Raw genomic sequence first — 23,110 nt, forward strand, 5'->3', positions numbered from 1 at the left:
TAGGTACAGTGTATATAGTTCATACTGATACAGTGTACACTGTTATCTGTCTGTATTGTGTCTAGTTCATAGGCTCTGGCTAAATAAAATTCAGATCACAATATTTTGCTCAGGAGGTGTAAGAAGAGCTTGAACATTAGAAAATCAAATTTTAGTAATCACTTTGTGTAAACAGATACACACCAGTGAATGTTAGTGTGGTGACAGAACTGAACTTCAGTGATATATTTTGAGTAAGTCAGGAGAATACAATACAAGGTATGATTTGAGCCATTGGTAGACTCACCTTACCATAGAGAGAGTAACACTTTCCTGTTGAGTGGAAGATAGGGAAAGAAATGGCAGGCAGGCAGGAAGGAAGGGCTCTGAAACTGAGGGATAAACTGAGTAGAAGAATTAAAGGATCATGTATTTGCTGAGCATCACAGGATCATTTCTGCTTGCTTATCAGTATGTTGAAGAGGAGTTAAAGTTTTGACAAATACATTTTGCTAGTTATATGGAGAAAGCTTTATGATATGCTTATTGGTTTAGTGTGAAGACAACAAATAGTGATATTTGTCTTATGACTCTCATGGATGGGAGTTGTATTTAGCTTTATAGGATAAAAGACTATGAGAGAGAGAGAACAGGTTGGAAAATGAGTGGTTTATGAAGTGAAAAAGGTTTTACCAATAAAGAGGTGAGGGAAGTTTGACACTGGATCAGACCAGCACTCTACCCTGGCCAGTGGCCCACATCAGTTGTCCCTAAAGAATATTTTGGAAACAGAAATGTACAACTGCAAAAATAAAACACCAGTAGAACAAATATTTTCTTTGCTCCCAATATGTGATGGGGTTGCTCTGAAACTAGAAAATTTGCAAATCTTTCAGGGAAAAGAAGGGTTTTCTTTTAAGTGTCCAATCTGCTTTAAACCCTACTATGTTTAACCGTTCATGTTAAGATAATAAATCTGGGGGAGGGAGTTGTGTTCAAACTCTTCCAGTTTAAAATACATTTTTTAAAGTTTCATAATGTTTCTTTGTCTTTGTAGAGGGAAGGAAAATGCAGTCACATACATAATTTGCCCTGTCACCTTCTATTTTGCACGCCATCTTCATTCGTCTCTTCTCTGAACTACTGTTTCAACTCTATTCAATCTTTTTGGATGCCAAAACCTTCCATGTCTTAATTAATCTCCTTTTGTTCCTCTGAATTACTTGTTTTGTAACTTTTTTTTATCTTCAGTAACCAGAGTTGAATACAATATTTCAGATGACAGTGAATCATCAGGTTCTTATTAACAGAATTTGAGTTTTCTTTCATTTGCCTTTTGCAACCTAATAATCTCTTGGGTTATTTAATTGCCTGTACATGTTGCACCATGTTTTAACTTGAACTAGCCCTGCAGACCCCTAGGCCTTTTTTTTTTAGCTGTTACAATTTTGTCAGGAACAAGGAGTTGGTAAATGTAATCCTATTATCACATCCACAGACATTTTTAACATTGAATCAGATTTTATGTCACATTTTCATTGTAAAGCTGCTCTATGAAAGACTTCAGGCCTCTCTGCTTTTAACTAAATTTAACTTGCAGGAAGATTGTGACATTCCAGCATTGTTATAATACAATAAGTGTTTTAAAGCTTCATTTTTTTTAAAGAAGTCCTCTGCAACTGTTGCTTATAGCAACCCCTTGAGATTAGATTGAAAAGGATGATTGTATCCCACAAAATAATCTGTTTTTTTACTTATATCCTAGGCGATAATGTCAGTATGCCAAGCTGGTAGCTGACAGTAAGCACTTGAAGAGATGTGCTGTGAGGCAGCATGAGGAGCACAGCGAGCTGCGGGGCAGGAGGCAGAGGCTGCAGTGAGCTCTGTGCTTGCCCATGGCTGCGCGGGTCCCACACCCGCCTGCGCTACCTCAGTCACCGTTTAGGCACACGCTTTGGCAGGAGCTCCCCAGTTCTAGCGAGAGGGAGAAAGAGAAATGTGCTGGCTCCCTGGTGTTTTCTGAAGGATGTACAGGCTTTAACAGCCAAATCAGTATTTATTCACTCATCTTTATAATACTACCAGATTCCTTTGCACACTGCAAGAAAATTAGCTTTATACTTCTAATTTGCCTGCACGAATATTGTCCAGTCTTTTCAGTACTTTTCATTTTTTGCCAGTCTTTTTATGCATTTTCATCTGAACAGTTCCTACTTTATTGATAGACACATTAGAAAAATCCACAATACTTTCAGATTCCCTTACTCTGAATATGTTTCTCTGCTCTCTGTCCCCTGTTTATGAGCTTCATTTGAGGAATCCAGTGCTGAGTACCACCAGCCTGTCATATTGTGCTTCAGCCAGGTTCATGGTACTCAAACAGCTCTGTTGCTTACATTTTATCATCCTCTTGTCTTTTCTTTATTGTATCTCATATAAATAATGTTTTCCTGTGAAGTTGACATTAAACTTTTTTGTCAACCTTCCTTTATAGAGGTGTTTAAAATCTGACAACTTATTTTTGTGAGATTTTGTTTTTCCACCTGTTTCTGCTTCTTATGTGTTCTTATATGGAGAGTAGATTATTTTTAATAAGAATGTAATCCATATTTACTTTTATAATATCTATAATTCCTTTTTTTTTCTTTTTGAGGTTCTTTTGAAGTTTGTCTTCAACACAAGCTCATGGTTTTGTGATATTTTGCCAAGTTCCCTGTCTATTTCTTCTGTTCTTTCTCTCTGTGGAAACCTTGACCTCAATCAACACCTGAGTACTCTATGAAACACTGATTTCTTAACTTTGTTTAAAAAAATGCCTGATCTGTTTCTGCACAAGAATACTTTGAATTCATTACATTGTCAATCTGTTTGAGATAATGTTGTGTAAAACCAAGCAGTACTAATAATGTTGTTATTCTCTGCCCTTTTGATAAATATAATGAAATCACAGATTTTAAGTGTATATTCAATGTTGACAATTGTATGCTTTTTTTTTTCCCTAGGGGTTTGATAAATTAACTTTTATTTAAATAGTGTGTTAAAAAAAGAACCATTTAAATGGAATATTGAAATTTTTAAGTATGATACATCAGCAGTTTCTATTGAGTAAAATTTTGCATGTTGAAGCTCTGAGTTAGCTCTCTATGGAAAACTACAAGAAAAAGGCTTTATGATTAGTCTAATAGTGATGTGGCTTGACATTGCCTTGATAGCTCTACTGTCTTGGAATGCTGTTTTAAGATATTAGGAATTGTCTTCTCAGGCTGATGGCTACTGCCTCTGCAGCAGAGCTGGCAAGGAGGGCATGTGCTTGCACTGCACTGGAGCCTCTCTGTCTCTGAGTTTGGTGTGATAGCCTAAACCACTGAGAAGAATTGTTAGCACTGGAAGCTGAAGTGGTTGAGGAATGAGCAGGCATTCTGTGATGGTGGGAGCAGGAGGAGGCAGAGCCAGTTGCCAAAATGCTGTTTCATTCCAGTTGGATTTGCTGGTGACTGTCAGGATGTTGCTGAGCTGATTTTGTCATACTCTGTCTGACTTCTCAATTGGTACAGGAGTCAGTTGGCTGGAAGCAGCAATTCCCGCTGCACGGAGGCAGTCAGCAGGCAGTGCACTGTCTGCCAAGTGTCTCTTGGGAAGATGCCTTTGGAAGCAGGACTGCTTATCTCCAAGAGGCTGCCAGGAAAATGGAAGAAGAATAAAACCTGTGGTGTCCTCTATTTTTTCCTTCTGTTTGATAAAGCTTGGAGCAAAATTAATTATTCATCATCTAAGTAAATGTAGTTCTTAATCTGTATTGACTTAATACAATTGTATCTGTATCGGTTACACCCTTTCTCCAAAATGATTCCTCACTTTATTATCTAAATGAACTCACAGCCAAATAAGAATACCTAAACTTTTCTTTTCAGGATTTACGCAATCAATGTGATAATTTTTGAGAAAGAAATAGTTCATATTCCATATGTATTTAAAAAAAAATTGACTGAGCACCAAAACTGCTCCAGTTTTAGAGAACCTATTAATTTCTGTGAATTCTACAGAAAGCCCAAAAATTTAAAGGGTGCACAGAGGATACCTTTGCCTCTGGTTCAAATGAATCGATTTCATACTGTAAGTAACCTGTAGGAAACATTTCAGGAACTTAAAAAAATTTCCCATAGACTTGTTACTTTAATGTCTCTATTGTAACATTGTGAGGAAAAATACAATGCCCATAAATAATACAAATATTCTTCTAGCTTTGGTTATTCAGTATGCCTTACTTCAGCCTTTTTTTCATCAACTTAAGCAACTTATGATACATTATTCAATAATTGATCTCAAACATCATAATTTGAGTTGGTTTAGCTTTTTTGTTAGAACCTCCCTTCTTTTACAGAAGTTTTTAGGAGATGCCCTTTCATTGGCATGTTCAATCTGTTACACATAACCAATTTAAGTGGCCTCACACACCTAGTGCTTTTCTCCTTTGTCATGCAGCTCATGTATTAAAGGCATTACATGTCATTAAGGTTCAAAACTATTACTTTAATTGGTGCTAGAAATTATAGCTTTCCTATTGGCAATAGCATTTTCAGCCTCTATGCTGGCATTCCTTCCACATTTTAGTTGTTCATCAAAGATAATCTCTTTTGGCTTGGCTTAATTTCAGAAGGATTCACCTTCTCAAAATTCTTTGAGAATGATTGGCAGAAATAATTCTGGTTCCCTTTGAAGAGAGACTCATTTTTTGCCACATGTTCAAACAGACTGTGAGAAACCCTACAAATAGCAACCCAGCAGCAATTCTATTAATTGTACTGGTACCTTATACCACAGTGCTATGACAGGTTCTTATTTCAAAAAAGGCCGAAAAGCCATTAATGAGTTAAACCTTCCTTCATGAAAACGCTGCTCTTATAGTCTTCTGATTTTCTTTTCTCTTCCACGGCTTGAACCTGTCAAAGTGGTTCTAAAACTTCTTTGCTCACTGTATTATGTGTAAGTGAAAATAAATAGCACTGCAATAAGTGTTTCTAAGGGGTGGAAGAGGGGAAGCAGGGGAAGGAGTAACTGTACTAATGACCATAAATTTGTACAAATGATGACTATTAAAGAAAAAATTGATTGTTCCTTCACTTCTTTTATATTAACAAAATCATTAGTCAAAGAAAGGGCTTAATTAAATTCTTTTTCTTTTTCAGAAGGGTAGCAGTCACTACCATGGCATTTTGTGGAAAAGGGAGGTTTGCTGGAGGGAGGGATGTCTGGAAGATGGCACTGTTAAATAAGGAACAGTTTTATAGATAATTCTAGTCTTTGCAACAGGCAGAAAAGACCCTAAACCACATAATATTTGAAATGAAAAAAACCATATAGAAGTCAGGGTTTTTAACAATTCACCTTCACAATCCAATGTACTGAAAGGCCCCTGACTTCTTATTACTATGGCCTTCAGGATAAAGTTTTTGTTTCGTGTGAATGGAGCTTTATAATGTTTGAATACCAAAAGTAGAAACTGTACAGTTGTTTCATGACAACTTTATTTACATTTTCCATGAGTTTCCTAATTTTTTCCCTAAGTCTTGTCTTATCTTACCATTCTGATTTCTGGCTGTTTTTCTTCCTGTTTTTATCTTCCCATCTCATTCTTTCTTATATACTTTCTTATATACTTTGTTTTCATAAGTGTTGATTAATGATTGTGTGTTATGCCAAGTGCTCAACTACATCTTTGTTAGCTGTGTTTGAAATTAAGCAGGATTAAAAGCTCCTGAGATTGATTCTCACAGTAAGACTCAGATTATATTAAAGGAGAAGGGAGAAAAAAGGAAGTGAAAGGAGAGAAAAAAGAAAAAGAAGAGGAAAGGAGGGGAAAGGAAATAAAATCTGGCAGAACTGATTTTGACAGATGGACTTAACCAAGATAAAGTGATCTGATCACACTGCAGACACTGGGGAAGTGCTTTACATACATGAGGAGTTTTATTTGAGTACTGGGACCTCTGTGTCTGTATCTTTCCCAGTGACGCTTGGCATGTGTACAGTTTCACCATTTCTTTTGTCTTTTAATATTAATCCTTAGATAAAAGTCCAAGGTACAGCCTTAAGTAAGTAGCAATTGAACAGAGAGACTCTTACAGTAAGATGCAAAGATGTAAGGATGACCTTTTACGGAGGAGAGTCACCTGGAGATGGTTTAGGTGCATTTATTGAAGACATTTTAAAGAAACTCATAGCAGGGAAACTCTGAAACATCAGTCATAAGGCAGCTTTCTCTATTTAAACAGCTCAAAGCATAAGTTGGCTGTCTGTGTAGCAGGACCCTGTATCTTCATAGCTTGAAAAGAATGAGGAATGCTCTGGAGAGGATGCAATAAGTTACAAGGCATTAAACTGACTATTGGTTTTCTGGATAAGGTTTGTGTCTGCTTTTTAGTTTAAATAAAAACATTCATCTTCTTAGGACTTAGAATGCCAGCTCATACATGTGATTTACCTCTTAAACAGTTAAGCCATCAGCCAAAATGTTACACATCCAGCAAGGAAGTGTTTTTCCAAGTTGTTTCTATATATGCATATGTTTATGTAGTCACTGGTCTTTACAATATTGCTTTTTAGTAGTTTGCAAGAGTTCTCTATAACTATGTCCTCTGTTTTGGAGAAAATATATATATATGTACCTTTCTGATGTTACCTGAAATAGACAAATCTCTCTGGTCTCAACTATAAAATATTTCAAAATAATTTAATTATTTTTATTGCTCTTTTTGCAACTTTTCTGTTCTATCATTATCTTTTCTTAATTGCTCTCATAACAAATTATGACAGCTGTGCCACACTCCAAAGATATTGTTAATCTTAGATTTTTCACACATGGCTCTTCACCTGCATGTGTCAAGTGAAAAGATGATGTCTACTTATTGATGAAAAATTGAAGTAATTGCTATAGCATTCATTTGCTTTTGAACAATGACACATACTTTGATAGTAAAAAGCCAGAAAATTGTCAGGTTTTGAATTTTCAGAAAGTGCTGGATTAAAATAAAGTGTGTTGAAAGACACATAAGTAACTAAATGCCCCTTAATAAATTCATGTGGTCTGGCTAATATTTTCTCATCTTTTATTCTAACACTCAAAACTTTTGAGCAACGTTATATAGTTGTCCTGATATTAGAATTAGCTTTTCTTAGACATGATTCTCTTCAATTGTATTTCATGTGTCCTGTTCCTCAAATCTTTCCTTAACTTCTGCCCTACCCAAAGGTTTCTAAAGCCAATGTTTTCAAGATCATTCCTGGCTAATGCATTGGACTGTATAATCAGATTTACACCAGTGGATTATGGAGGCATAGTGAATTTGCAGTGACACCTAGAGCTTTTGCTTCTGTTTTGACTAAAATTTAATGCATTTTGATATCCAAAAGCTTATATCAAATAAGAATAGTACATAATCTTCAGATGCAGTATTATTAGTTACAATGTAGTGCTTACATGCTTATTCATGAGAATTCCTAAGAGGAGGCTTTACATATGGAGGAGGACCAAAAAGGTTCCTAATGAGATGGAAATACCTGCTGCAGAATAGCTGACATGAAAAGAAAATTTTAGTACCAATATGCACTGCGACTGTATTTAAAAAAATGTCTGACCCTGTTTAGTTGGCTAAATATTGCAAATAAGGCCATAAACATTGAAAATATTTGCATGAAAATAAAACAGTATATTATAATTTAGCTAGAAAGGTTTTATGATTTGCCACTCACTGACCTCTAGACTCTTCATCTGTGTATCAATGTATCACATTTCCCTTGCTGTTCTTTTCTGTGCTCTTGGGATGGTCATTATTTCTGAGTTAAAGCACTGTTTATGCTCAGTGCAATAGAAAACAAATGGTTTGTGTGCTTAATCAAAAATTTGGAAATATGCTAAAATTTAAATATCTTTAATATGATATATGCATATAAACACAGAATAACTACATGTAAATAATAAAAAATGCATTATCCATAATGCAGTGTATTGAATAAATGTAAGCAAATTAAAATGTGCTAGTGAAATCTGCTGAGGTATTAATTTCTTCACTTTAATATGTTTAATTAACCAATGCAGATTTCTCTGAATTACTTCTAATTTGACTTTGGTAGTCCTACCTCCATATTTCTTGGGCAAAACTTAAACCATATTCCATTTTACTGCTTCAAAAATAGATGATTTTGCTATTTGATAGCTAATCCTGTCTGCTTAGCACACACAAGAGAAATGATTTGTCATGCTTTTACTCAAATATCTTCCTAATCTGAAAATTACTGTAAATCATGTGGCTTTACGCTTTTTGGAAAACAAAAAAACCAGCTATTTCATTTGAGTTGTCAGATGTTTTTGTATGTTTAACATCCAATCTGTTCCTTATTAGCCTGTGTTCTGTGCTGCCATTGTTCACGTCTTTGGCTTTCTTCATACCCTTGTGTCCTATCTTGAAAACTAATTAAATTCAGACAACAGGATGATTTCAGGAGTCAAGAGAACATAGAGCCACAGAACAAAACAACCAGACAGAAACATGAAAACAGTGCTGTTTTCCAGAAAATAGCAGTAGGTACTGGCCAGAATGAACACCCTTCCACCTCTCGGGGTTTTGTGCAATTTTTTCATGGGTTTTAAGCAGAAGAGGCACCTTGATGGACCTCTCTGATGCTGCCAAGGGAAAGAAAATAACTTGAGCATGGAATAAATTAATATTTTAAATTTAACATGAAGGGAAGCTGGAGAAGGCCCATGTCACTTTTCCAGAGAAACCCTTGTAGATCTCTGGCAGCTGTACCACACTCCAAAGGTGTTATTAATCTTAGATTTTATTTTCACATATGGTTCTTCGGTTCTGATTACTTTTCCGCAGCAATTATGTGAGTGATTTGAAAAGAAACTATGGATACTGACTTTTCAGTATTTTCTGTTTTGTCATCATTCAAATGTCATTCATCGATTACATTTTTAAATATATAGTAAGTAAGCAACCATATAATCTCAGTAAAAAAAACTTTTTAAGTTTTGTGGCAAATTCATATTGTAAGACCATATACTATTTAGCAGGTAATGAGGACTCCTGTCACCCTGTTGGTCTCACACAATGGGAGGATTTTCAAGGTAGTGTTTCTGCTCTTTTAGAGCAGGTGGACAGGTCCCTGCTTGTGATGAGCCAAGAGTGCAGCAGGATTGTATCTATTTTTTTTTTTTTTTTATGAATTTAAAACACTTATCTGAACAGCTTGACTAGGTTTGGTAGTATAAGATAAGAACTCCCATCAGAAATGGGCTAATTAGAGAGACTAACTTGACTCTGGGTGACTCAAGCTAATTGCACTGGAGCCACACTGACAGAAGCCAAAGTACTAAGCAAATGATTTTTTAACAAGTGGTGAATTTTGCTACAACCTGAACCTGTAACAATGGAGGAATGTCAAGCCCATCATCATTAGTGATGCTCTAGAGTTCAGGGCATGAGATGTCCCTATCTGTAATGAAATGCAGGTTTGAAATTTCCTTTTGAGTAAATGAGGTGAATTGTTTAATAGCTTTAGAATTGCAGTTCTTGTTACTTTCATGATGCAATGCAGACTAAGGAGTTGTCTGTCATTTAAAATCAATCCCCTGAGGAAATATTTGATAGAACAATTAGACTGGATGTTAACAGTTTAGCAAGCTTTAGGGCAACATTGACAGTGATTCTTTATATACAAATATTTAGGAAACTGTCAAACAGATTTATTAATACACAGACTTAGAGCCTGAAAGTAAGAAATACAAGTAATGTAGTCATTCAAAATGCATCTTTTGTTTTGTTAGATGTGGATGATATCACAGATTTCAACAGAATTCTTCTGCTGCTAAGGTTAGAAGTGACATTTAATGGATTTAAGCACTCTAGAGGTGCAGTTATGGAGAGACAAAAAAGGTACTTTGTTTAGTAGCCTTAAGGATTCCTCTAGCAAGGGAAATCATTACTGTTTCCTTATTTTAAAAACAAACAAAGAAAACCCAAAATCTGGCAGATGTTACATGTGATGAAAGATGTGTTGGCTGTGTATTGCAGTTCTTCAGATTCAGGAGCTGTACTCAATCCCACCACTGAAATCTATTTTTTGGTTTTTTGACAGCTGTTTTTGCCATTTACTTTAAAAGCAGATGGGGAAAATGCAAAGAAGAGATGTCAATTTTATTACCATGTATAATCAGCATCTGTGCAATACATCAGACTTATTTCACAGCTTGCACTTTCTCTCTGTAGTAAAATTCTTTTGGGATTTCTTGACAACTTTCTTGAAAGACTTCTTGTAAATTAGGAGATACTGGAATTAAAAGTATAGATTAATTAACTGTTAAAGTCACTTTTCTGTCATCCAAATTTACTTAATCAAGATGTTACATTCTGATTGCTTAATTATAAAATAATACCTAATTTGCTTCTCCATATTCAAATTCACATTTTCTTAAGCAAGATGTTTTGTTTTATTTTATTTTAGTATTATGAAATGCTTTTTATACATCGCTGATCCCTTTACATATTTAGATGCAGCACATCCCTGTGTATATTTTTTACCATTCTCTACTGAGGGGGTTTAGTATCTTGTACCCCATCTGCATGGTTTAAAGTAAAAATGATTCTGTAGAGAACAGGGTGTTCTCCATTCTCAGTCTGCCCTCTTTCCTGGTGCAGCAGTCTTTCACAGAAATGACTTTTTATGGTGGGGAAATAGGCTAGTTTAAAAGTGTCAGTATAAATAAGCATGTTGTCTGTCTCTGTAAGTGCGGAAGCAGTAATCAGTAATGGTGTGCTGCAGGCTTATGGTACAGAACAGCATCCTCCTGGAAAGTGTCAAGTGATTTACATGTCACAGGGCTCTCTGGGGACCGTGTGGGAAGAATCTGTCTACTGGCTGGGGACCTACTTTGATTTGATTTGATTAGGTTGGAAGTCACAACTGCAGAAGCACCTTTGTTTCTCAGAATAGTAAGTGGTTGTACATTAGTGTCTGCAGTGATAAGCAGAGGGGAAAGATTTCCAAAGAGAAATGTTCACAGTACATTTCCTAGATAGGAGTGATTAGGGAATAGTCTTCAAAAAAGGTTTCAACTAGTTTGGCAGCATTAAAAGACAGTAAAACACTTATGTATCGATGCAGGACTTCTTTGAAGTGAAACTCTAAAAGGAGATGGAGACTTCATATTGAAAGCATTAATTAGTATTTTTGTAGTGGTGGGCAGAGTACTTCTTTTTACATGAGGCAATGCAAGCTTTGATGAAGAGTGTACTTAAACATTATCTTTGCTTATTAAATATGCTACTAAAATTGACTGTGACTTTTGAAAAAGAAACCACCAAGGCACTGTTTATTCATAAGAAAATGTTATGTTAAATGATGTTAATTCATTAAAAAAAATTATTTCTGGAATGAATTTGAAAGGAGTTGTTGTGAACAAAATTTAATACAAATTTCATGGAAAAATACTGACTTAAGGGAATTTTTTTTGGTCTTTGGTGATATAATACTACTTCTGGCCAAGTCATTTGCAAGGTCTTAATGGCTGACTTTTTCAGTAATCAGTAATTACAACTCATCCTATTCCAGAATTAAAAATATTTCATTTAATATAGGGAATTAATATAATTTTAATTACTATGGGTTTTATCAGTAGAATGCAAATTTCCTTTAGATATTAGTCTATCTGTACTTTGTGACTCGGGAATATATCTATCTAGATTTTCTCTGGAATAGTGGATACAAATTTACACTCTGTGAAATTCAGCTGATTCTATGAAGATAAAGCAGAAAATTAGAGGATAACAAAGCTTGAAAAGGTGGATTTGATTTACTTTCTTTACAGACAAAATGGGGTATAAAAGATTTTTCTTCTGTATTTATATAATCTTATTCTTCCTGTTTTATGTTAATCTCATTTTCTAAAATGTGATGTGTTTCAGTGCCTACACTTCAGCTTAGGTTAAGAAAATGCATACAAATCCTTTATCCAGAAGGGCTTGTAAATATATCCCAGCACTGCACATTCTGTCTGCTACAACGTACATGTCGCACTAAAAGGAGATGTTAGGTAAAGTTGACATAAAGTTCATTTTCATATCCACCATTGAATTGGTGCTAGAGCTGCTGGGAAGTTAGCTCTCAGAAATATGCTGTAGCAAGGCTGTAGCAAGATTTTCTTCGGCCCAAGTAATTTGTAGCCAAATTGGACTGCAGTAAATGAAATCTGCTATTTCATTTTCTCATTAAAAATGGCCTACATAGATCCTGTAAAATACTTCAGTTTACAGAATATGTCTTTTTAAGTAAGAGAATAAACTGGAAAATACATTGTGTCCTAATTTATTTAATGCTAGACCTCAAGTTACATGCCTTACATCCTACCTAGTTAAGATCATTATATGTTTACAGATATGTGAATGTAGACTGGAACCCCTCCAGCACTAGGTTACAAATCTCTATATTTTGGGCAAATAAACAGCTTTTATAAATGAGGCTTGTGATAGCCTTGTGTGGGACCATTACTACTGCAATATCTCTTCCAGACAGAAAGGGACCTGGGGGTGCTGGTCAACAGCCAGTTGGATATGAGCCAGCAATGTGCCTCGGTGGCCAAGAAGGCCAATGGCATCCTGGCCTGCATTAGGAATTGTGTGACCAGCAGGAGTAGGGAGGTTATTCTTCCCCTATATTCGGCAATGCTGAACCCACACCTTGAGTGCTGTATCCAGTTCTGGGCCCCTCAGTTCAGGAAGGACGTTGAGATGCTTGAGCGCGTGCAGAGGAGGGCAACAAGGCTGGTGAGGGGCTTGGAACACAAGCCCTATGAGGAACGCTTGAGGGAGTTGGGGTTGTTTACCCTGGAGACGAAGAAGCTTAGAGGTGACCTAAGATTGCTCTCTACAGCTTCCTGAAGGGAGGTTTTAGACAGGTGGGGGTCGATCTCTTCCACCGGGCAGCAACTGGCAAAACAAGAGGACACAGTCTCAAGCTACGTCGGGGAAGGTTTAGGTTGGATATTTGGAAAAAAATTTTTCACTGAAAGAATAATAAAATACTGGAACGGTCTTCCTAGGGAGGTGGTAGAATCACCATCACTGGATATGTTTAAAAAAAGACTGGACTTGGCACTTGGTTCTATAGTCTAGTTGTGGTGTTAGGGCATAGGTTGGAGTTGATGATCTTAGAGGTCTCTTCCAACCTCATTATTCTGTGATTCTGTGTGATTCTTTCCCATATACCCAGAAACATTTTTCCCTCTCTGGCAATCCAAGACCTCCTCTGTATTATGGCCTAATCCCTCCCTGTCCTTTTCACCACTCCTCTCCTTTCCAGTCCTCTGCATATGCCTTATGTGTTTGCCTGTGCAAGATACTTCTTTGGCTGATTTTCAGAGCTCCACATCTGAGCAATGACAGGTTAGTCCCTGATGGTTAGGCAGGTGGTTGCTGCCAAACAGAGTATGTAACAGGAATGGATGGATGGCAGCCATGCTGGGTTAATTTGGGTTCTCAACTCCTTCCAGTTACTAAAATGAGGAAATTTTGTTATCTAGAGGGTTTACCTCTCCCTGATTTAGCCACTTGAGTGGAAAAACTATCTTAGCTGATAACCATGCCTGATCATTATTTTCTGGGAAAACTAAGCTAAGATTTTAATGTAAGGACAGAACATACTTGGGTATGGCCTAACTTGGTGTTGGCCTTAACTTCAGCAAGTTTTTGCTTATTCAGGTGTCTGCATCTAGCCAGGTGTATAGGAGAGAAGTGACCTTGTTCCTTTGTATTCTGGTCATCACTCCCAGACTGATGCAAACTGTGTTTCAGGGGTCCAAAAGGCTCAGTCAAGGCAAAGAGTATGAATGAGCATTGTGTTTATGGAAAACGTTTTCCATCTTGTGACATGGGATTCCCTTCAGTGCTTAAAATACCCCTGAAATCTACGGTAAGGTGACAACGTTTTCCTAAAAAGGACTAAAAGAGTTGTGATGAAGTGAGATTTTTGTCATTTAGAAGATTTTTCTGGAGCTTTTGGGTTTTTTCCTTGAGTTCATCATAAGACATTCAAAAGCAAGTTCTGATAAGTTAAAGCATTATCAGCGTAAAGAGATTTTAAGTATTAAACATATAAATATGTATCTGAAAGAGACTTCATGAAGACAGGGAAAAAAAACTTCAGTTCAGCTGTATCATGATCTCTTGAGAAACTACAAAAAGAAGCAATTTCTGTTAGAATATTTTCTTGGAAAAGCTTACTCTGAATACATAATACATGAGCTTATTATTTACACTGCATGCACACAGACACTCATATGTCTCAATCAAAACAAAAGTGAAATAGAAGAAAGTTAATAGGACAAGAGTAAAAAAAATGAGGGCCAACATCTGCATATAGATTTAAAAAGGCCCTTTCACCTTAAAATCTGAGGCAAGGTCCTTGTAAGTTAGAATAATGCAGTAAACTTAAAGATTTTTGATGAATTTTAGTAAAAAGACTTTGGCATTGTCTTTATGTATATAAATCATAGAGTTGATTGTGCATGAAAGCAGGCAATAGCTTATTTGATAAGCGTGCTATGTAGTTTGAATAATCATGGCTTTTCCTGTAGTACTTTTTGCTATTATAGTTTCTTTTGTCCACATGGCAGAAGTTTGCACTGCCATACCCATGATATGCTGGGGTGTGTGAAGAAGCAGCTTCTGTTTTAGGTGTGCTCATCACTGACTCTGGTTTGACTCGTTGGCACCTGGGCCATTGGTCTATAACTGCATTGATTTCCCATATGAAAACCTCTACAAGTTCAAAAACTTCTTGGGAAATGGTTTCCATCAGTAAATTCACACTTTATAGCATGGGAATTTTCAATTACAGTCACTATACGTACAAAGCAAGTGTGGCCAGTAACATTAACTACAAGTTAAAATTAAAATACTTGTTTAAAGAAGTTAGAAGTGCGGCTGTGCCAATCTAGTATTATATATTAAAGAAAATATTTTGTGTACAGCATCTGGAGAAATTGGTTGCCTCTTTACAAACATGGCAGTTGCCTTATTTGGTCTGTAGCAGCATTCCTCTCCCCATTCCCATGGTTTGCATATTTCAATTATTTCATAGAAATCTTTATGCATTTCTGAATAAAAATTATGCAAACTGCTATATGTGAATAATACTTTGGGAGTAAATTGAGACTAATTCCAGATTGAAATTCTTGATGATAATTCTGAATTAAATTTTAGAAAAAGCTTTTATGTTCTGAAAATAAGGGTTTTTTTTAAAATATTAAATAAGGATTTGGTTTTCATTTAGAATATTACTCTCTACAGGTTTAAAGGTTTGTCTGGTTGCTTGGTGGGGGCTTTGAGGGTTTTTTTGTTGAGTTTGTTTTTTTTTTTTTTTGTTAATGAAATAAATAAAAATTATACTGAAAAAGAAAGAAAAAGTTATCTTCTTTGTTTAAGTCTATCCCTTCTAGTTTCTTATGGCTTTAATTCTTGTTTAGCTCGGGGGTTGTATTTTTATGTTGCTGTTATTCTTTTGCAGACGGTTAGAACAAAATTCAATCAAGGTCATACCTCCTGGAGCTTTCTCCCCCTATAAAAAGCTTCGAAGAATGTACGTACCAAATAACTCGCATTTATTTACATATATGTATATGTCTCTCTCAATATAAAAAAACAAATCAAGATGGTACAGGGGAACTGCAGTTAATGTGTGAGCGCTTAAGAATGTTTGACTGCTAGAAGGCAGCCTGATGATTGAGATCATATAGCATCTTTGTCATATTAACAATAATTGGGTTTTTACCAAATATTGAAATTGTCTAATGTGCTTCTGCATAGAAGCAGTATGTTACTGTAGTGAAAATTCTAGTAAAAAAGAGAAGAATGAGGATAATTTTGGATTATTTTTGAGGCTGTATAGCGCTGGGGTTGTAGCGGGAAGAGGATTATTAAAAAATGTACTTAAGCAATCAGGAAAAGTAAACATTTTGTCCTTTTTCTCCAAGCATTTTGAACTATTTTTAACTACGCATTTTGTTTCAGTGTATTGGAAATTTCAGTGGTTTTATATTACAACTCTTTGGCAGTGTATCATGTAAATATTTCAGTTTCTCTCCCCCATCCATGCTTAATTCTAATTACATATTATCTTAAAGTTCATTATTTTGAAAATCACTTGAATTAATTGAATCAAATTTTATTTGTTTCAGTGACCTGAGCAATAACCAGATCTCTGAAGCAGCTCCAGATGCTTTCCAGGGCTTACGTTCACTCAATTCACTGTAGGTATCTGTTTGACCTGTAAACAGAAGCAAATGTCTCTTACTCTTATAGTGAAATTATTTTGCCCTTTTGGCTCTGTGCAAAATTTCGCTATAAATTCCATCAATTCTGAAAGTTGTAATAATCATTTCAGAATGATAATGGTAATTGAATATTCTTTTACAGTTGGACACTAATAATGGGTGGTGTTTTTTATTAAAAAATTAACTTCATGGCAAAACCAATTATGTCTTTTATTCCCTGGTTAGTTGTTCTTGCAAACAGCAAATCCACATTGCAGGGTCCCTTGGTAAGTCTGTAATCAGTGAGGTGCTGATCCTGCAGAGAGCTCTTTGGGTTACACACCTTTTGGGAAAGTGTGTGATCCTTCTGCCTTACAGGACAACAAGGATATTGCAAGTATCAAGTGTTGTTACTAAATTCCTTTCAGGAAAATGGGAATTCCTCTATTTTTGAAGTCAAAATCCCATAGCATATGCCTTTCATAATGGTAGTTTTGTCTGCTTTATCTCCTGGTACAGAGTCCTCTATGGCAATAAAATCACAGAACTTCCAAAGGGCCTATTTGAAGGACTCTTTTCTCTGCAACTGCTGTGAGTATTTTTTTATTTAGTCTATTTTAGGATCATTCAAAAGGGTAAACATGATGAGAGATTTATGCCAGAAGAAGAACTGGCAGGAAATACCATATGTAAGATCAAAGTACAGTAAAACCAAATTATGCTAAAACCAAAAGAGTCAAGACTCTTGTAGGCCAACTTGCCATTCATCCACAAATGTGATCATATCAGTTAATGTTTCAGCCTAAAATGATTCAAATGAAGTTATTCTCCCATGTGGAATTTCTAAGGATAAAACTCATAAACATATGATACACTGTAAATGGCAAATGGGATGTATATAGTTGTGGGGGAACCATAGAAGTAATATTTGTGTGTTTTAAAAGGAGAAAATGTATAGTGGAAATGCTATGCAATTGCATTTCTAGTTGCACCCATGAAAGAACAGTATTGGATCACACTGATGACTTCTAATGTTTATTGACACCCTATGTAATTCTTTGAATCTTTGAGCTTGAGCTGCTAATTCGTTTAACACTTTGGAAATTACCACATGTAACCTTTTCAACCATTGCTGTTTAGATTTTATACTGGAATAAAGAATGTCATGGTGGTAAGTTTATCAAAGATTGTCAATATTTAGCAGAAGAGGCTGTGCAGTAGGTGTACCGTGTAAAATAAATGTGTTAAATAGACCGTAAAACAACAGTGGTGATTTTGAAAGAACTTATCCCACAATAACTGACTTGTTGAGTTAGTGTCTTGTTAAAAAATTTAAAATATCTTCACACATGTTTAGAATTATCTAATGTCCAGACTTCACCATGAAGTGGTTGGCAAAATGTCAACTAATTGAAGATGGCAAAACGGTAAATATACACAAAGAGAATGAAACTTCTAGCACCACCTAGAGGTTTGCATTTCGATTTACTTTAGTGACAAAAATGGTATAGTGTGGAAAGCTATGCTTTCCTGTTTTCCTTTAAAGATGTTTTAGTTATAAAATATATTTCAGATCTGGTTAAAAAAAAAAGGTAAAAGACCTTTCCTAACTCTCAAGTCTGTATTAAAAAAATGTCCCTATCTTAATATACATTACAGATAGTACATTTAGGTCAAGTAAATTTCTGCTTGTGTGACAAAAATTTTTGTCAGATCATTAGGTTTCAAGTCCACTATTTCATTCCATTTTTGGCTCAAAATTAAAAGAAGTAAAAAGTATTTGGTTATAAAAAGGCATCTAATGGGATGGCTTTTTTTTTTTTTTTTTTTTCTCTTCAAAAGGACTTGGTTTAGATTGGCTTGTTTGTTTTAACACTAAAAGTCTGGGAGGTACAGGGAAGAAAAGGTTTCCTTTGAAGATGCAGAGGAGAAAGGATCCAAGAGAGATTTGGATATATTCCATGCCACCAGTTTTTACTACAACTCTGTTAATGTGGCAGCATGCTGATTAGTAACATATAATTAAAAGTGCCACTGCACATCTCTTCCAGCTAATGAACACAGTGTTCAGTTCCTTTTTTGTTTGTTTATTTATTTGGCAAAGAAACTAGTTTTCCTTGAATATACTTGATTTTTTAGGCTTGTTTCTTTGCACAGTATACAAATACCACACAGACATTCTACTAGCACATACAAGAAATGTGATTTTAGCTAAATAAATGCAAACATTTCAACTCCAAGTTTCAAATATATAAGAAGATGTATAACCTAAATAAGATACTTCATTGAAATTCCTTATGTCACTGTCAATTATAATTTGTTACTACATCTTTTGTTCTGGTTGCAAAGGTGCACAAAGAATTGTTAAAAATGCTGAAGCTGCGACACAAAATGATTCCTTTCAATTTTATAATTATCTTTCGTTAAACAGATTATTGAATGCCAACAAGATCAATTGTCTGCGAGTTGATGCATTTCAAGATCTGCACAACTTGAATCTTCTTTCTTTGTATGACAACAAGCTTCAGACCATTGCAAAAGGCACCTTCTCACCCCTACGTGCGATTCAGACTTTGTACGTATGTTCTTGTTTATGGTTTTCTCAAGTATGACTTCATATTCTACAATGCAGTAAAAGCACTGGGTACTGCTGAGACCAAAGGGAAATAATGTGTGATATTATTGGTTTTTTTGCTTCATGAAAGGCATTTGGCTCAGAACCCATTTATCTGTGACTGCCATCTGAAGTGGCTGGCGGATTACCTTCATACAAACCCCATTGAGACCAGTGGTGCCCGTTGCACCAGCCCCCGCCGTCTGGCAAACAAAAGGATCGGCCAGATCAAAAGCAAGAAATTCCGCTGCTCAGGTAATTTTCTTAGTTCAGCTGCTATTTTTCCTTTATTGGCAAAAAAAAAAAAAAAATAGTTGTTATAGAAGTTCTAATGAAAGCAGCTGTCTCTCTACAGAATTATTAAACATCATAGAATTTTTTGTTAGATCGTTGACTGAATAGAGGGAAATCTGGGAAGTCATAGACTGTTGGATCACGGAACATTACTGTAGTTAACATATTTGGCACTATTTCAGAGTAGCATTAAACCTAACAACGTAAATTTGATATATAAAACTTCAGAATGAAATGCTGAACTTATTCACTACAACTATCACCACCATAAATCATTTTTTAAAATTTCCACAGGGCTCTGGATTATGTGAAAGATCTAAAAATTTCTAAGCTAAATATGGAAACATAACATATTCCTTTTATACAGGGAGCTTGCTTCATACTGAAAGTTACTGTTTTCTTTTTCTAATCTTATTCCATTTCCTACTTACATTTCTTTAAATCCTAACTTTTGCCATATGGTATCCAGCTGTTCCAGGTGCATTTCACATTCTACAGTTTATTCAGTCTCAAGTGGAAATACCAGATGAAAACTGTTTTGCTATCCGTGTTCCGGATACATTTATGACTATTCACACTTTGTTGTTTATCAGCTCTCGTTGTGAATGCACATTTTTTTCACTAAATTATCTGTAGTTAACTGCAGTCCATACTTAATCTAATAAAACTCATTCTTTGCTTGATGACATTCAGGTGCATCTTCTATTTTTTTTTTCTCTCTTTATTTAGCTAAAGAACAGTATTTCATTCCAGGTAGGTTTGGCTCTGCAGTAAGATTGACTAACTGCAGATATTCTCTCCCCTTCACCCCAAAAGCAAAGTTTGTCATAGCTTTTAGGAAACTGATGCATGTGTATTAACATTAGTCATTACCTGTAGCTATACATAGTTTTCCTTTATAGAATACTAGTAATTCTGGTTTTTGAATAATAAGAGCTTAGCATGCAGCTCAGTTTACCTTTTTCTGTCTCACAGACTTGCACACAACCTACCAAAGTTATACCTATACTTATATTATTTAGAAGGTTGCACCTGCTAGTTCATATTTTAACTTATACTTTTACTTACCTTGTACCTTGCCTTTCTGCTGCTACTGTTTTTAAAATGTGGCTCGTGAGCTGCTTTTAAACACAGGAATCCATGCTGCCATCAAAGAGCTAGCACAACTTTAAAGACTAAACATTCTGCAAATGAACGTTTTCTTGCCTTGCTTTCCTTCTCTACGCTGGCTGCATCTGCTGCTTGCTCACCCTCCTTTTGTTTAGGAAATCACAGTGGAATGCTTGGAAAAGAAAGCTGAAATTCTTAATTAGAATAAGTAATAATTAATTCCGTGGTCACATGCATGCAGTGGACCAGAAATACTTTCCATTAAAGAAAATACGACTTTAGAGTTGGGGTGCAATAGCAATTTGCACATGGCTTTAACCTAAAATAAGTCTATGATATTTTTACAAAAGATTTACCAGTGTTGGCCCTAGCTCTTTGAAATATGGATCTTTCTTTCTTTTACCTGACTTACCAGTTTGTGCACTGTTTTCTTAATAGAAAAAAAATTATTCACTCACGTTATATTCATAACATTATAAATAACAAATGGGAATAATGCATCTATTGATGAGTTACAATATGTAATTTGCAATCAGGATTCTGCCACGGTTTTATATGTAGAAAAATATCTACAGTAATTGATTAGGACACCAGTGCACTCCTTCTTTCAAGTACTAAAGGTATATCATCATTCTGCAGTCATCTTAGTTGTTGTCTCTTCAGCTGGTATATTTAGCTCTTCTCCAAATGCTCTGTGAGGTAACACTTAAATTTGCAAAGGTCATGTGAAGTTCTTCAGGCCCTTATACTAATACGTTGTTTTGAATATGAAGAAAAGACAAAATTAAATACAAAGTCAGGCAGCAATTTGTCAGCACTAGCATCCACAAAAATGTGTTTTAAAGCAGCATAAAACAGGGGGATTCAACTTCACAAACCTGTAGTGCCACTCAATTCCTTAGAGTGTAGAACAGCTGTATTCCTGCCATAGAGTGACTTCTACTCAACCTTGCCAGCACAACTTTTGCTTGTGAGTTAGAAGTGTTCTCTTGCCAGCAAATGTTTTCATAGCCTGGTTATTATATAGCCACTCACACAGTTTAGGCTTATTTACGTACCCTTTAAAAAATGCTATTCCTGGGGCAGGGTAGGGTGGGGGGGGGAAGAAAATTAATTACATTTTTAAAAATGAGCTATATACATGCTTCTTGAAATACAGCTTCTGTTGTTTCTCTTTCTATCAGGTTATCAGGGAGATACTACCTAAAAATATTTTAGTTGTTGAAGCCATTTTCCCTGAATATTTAATTGTTTAAACTGTTTACAATGATGTACTCTGGATGCAGGAGGAAAAAAAAACAAAACTTATTTTTAGACTTGTTTACTGGGTATTAAATAGTGCTAAAAACCACTTCTTTATACTTAAGTGGATACTATAAAATAATCTTAGCATTTCTTTAAACACCTAAATATTTTTAGTATTTGTTTTAAATACACCATTTGGAGATGTTGCTCCGCAGACAGTATGAAGTCCTAGTAAAAATTCATTATAGTAATTTGGAAGACTAAAGGTTTGCAAGTATTAAATCATTTATTTGAAAAAATATAATTTATCTGCTACCTCAATTACTCCATAGCAGTTTCATCATTTGGATTACTAAAACATTTACAGTGGTAGATAACATAGTATCTGATGATTGTTGGGTTTTTTCCCCTCCACTGAGCAATCTGTTTCTCCTTGATTTGTTTGGTTTACTAAGGATTTAAGTGGCATAGCATGTGTATTTGGCTCAATGATCCTTAACTCAGAATATTCTGCAACTTCTATATATGTTCAGGGAGAAGCTTTTAAAGAACACATTCAAAATAGTGAAGAATAATTCATGTGAGGCATAATCATCATCCTAGATGAAATCTCTAATAAATCCCAATCTTATCTTCATTTTTAAATGCTACTCAAAATGAATTATTCTTTCTTTCTGCTGAAGACAATGGCCCTAGCACCGTCTTCTAATCAAATTAAAGTTAAGTAGAGAACATGAGAGCTTCGTTCATGTTTTTGTCTTAATTGGCATTACTCTGTCTTTCTTTCCTTTTTGGCTATCTTTACTTTTTCAGGAGTTCACCATTTTGGCTGTAAGTAAAGTTCAGTGTCTGAACTAAATCACAGTGTACCTCCCAGCCCTGATGCACCTTCTACTAGTCTCAGTCTTTTCACCTTTGTCCAAGAAGAACCCACAGGTCCTTTTGGCTTCTCTTTGTTTTCCTTATCACCCACCCTCAGTTCCTTACCAGATGTTTTTTCCTGATATGTTTAGGATGTTTTCTTTGACTCTGGGAAATGGTGGAGGAAACTTTCAATGTGGTTCTTTTTTTTTCCCTTTTTTTCTTTTTTTATATATATTGTATTTTTATTTAATCTGTGACAGTGATACTGTTACTGTGGCACTGGACATTCAATAATAAGAATGCCATGTCATGTAAGCAAGTATTAAACTTCAAATGCTTCTGTAATTTATACCTACTCCTTCCTCTTTTCCCTTGCTCTTATCCTTGGCCTAATGGATGCAGTTTTGATAATGTAGCGAGATTTTCTGTTGTGCTTGATCTAACCATGTGGTTGTGAGGTATGAGTAAAACATGGTTCTGTCAAGCACCATGGAACGTCACGCAGCTTTCTACAGCATGGCAAGCTGCTGAGGCTTAAGTCAGGATCACACATTTTTTAAATTAAAGCTGAAAAGAGGGCTTTCAACTTATTTGTTGAGATGATGTGGAGTATCGGGACTATAAAAAAAATCACAGAGGTTAATAAAGTCCAGTCAACATTACAAATTTGTAACCAGAGAAAGAGAAAAGGTGGC

At 35.4% G+C, this 23,110-nt stretch overlaps 1 protein-coding gene and 1 non-coding gene across 8 annotated transcripts in view; both read left to right on the top strand.

Moving 5' to 3' along the window:
* The window catches only part of SLIT2 (slit guidance ligand 2), a 260,737-nt gene that overhangs the window by 171,538 nt on the left and 66,089 nt on the right, over positions 1 to 23,110 (top strand). For 5 of the 7 annotated variants that reach the window (XM_030270822.4, XM_030270827.4, XM_072928032.1 and 2 more), the window contains exons 10-15: positions 15,544 to 15,615; positions 16,214 to 16,285; positions 16,808 to 16,879; positions 18,720 to 18,863; positions 18,994 to 19,157; positions 19,926 to 19,949. In XM_030270822.4, the coding sequence (XP_030126682.4) occupies positions 15,544 to 15,615; positions 16,214 to 16,285; positions 16,808 to 16,879; positions 18,720 to 18,863; positions 18,994 to 19,157; positions 19,926 to 19,949 (548 nt within the window). The remainder of the gene's footprint in view (positions 1 to 15,543; positions 15,616 to 16,213; positions 16,286 to 16,807; positions 16,880 to 18,719; positions 18,864 to 18,993; positions 19,158 to 19,925; positions 19,950 to 23,110) is intronic. The other 2 variants (XM_030270826.4, XM_030270831.4) reach the window with 1 other exon arrangement.
* MIR218-1 (microRNA mir-218-1) lies at positions 22,834 to 22,944 on the top strand. The gene has a single exon (NR_049038.1). It is a non-coding gene; the product is annotated as a microRNA mir-218-1 (primary transcript).

This window comes from Taeniopygia guttata, chromosome 4 (assembly GCF_048771995.1).
Source record: "Taeniopygia guttata chromosome 4, bTaeGut7.mat, whole genome shotgun sequence".
In the NCBI taxonomy this organism is placed as follows: Eukaryota; Metazoa; Chordata; class Aves; order Passeriformes; family Estrildidae; genus Taeniopygia; species Taeniopygia guttata.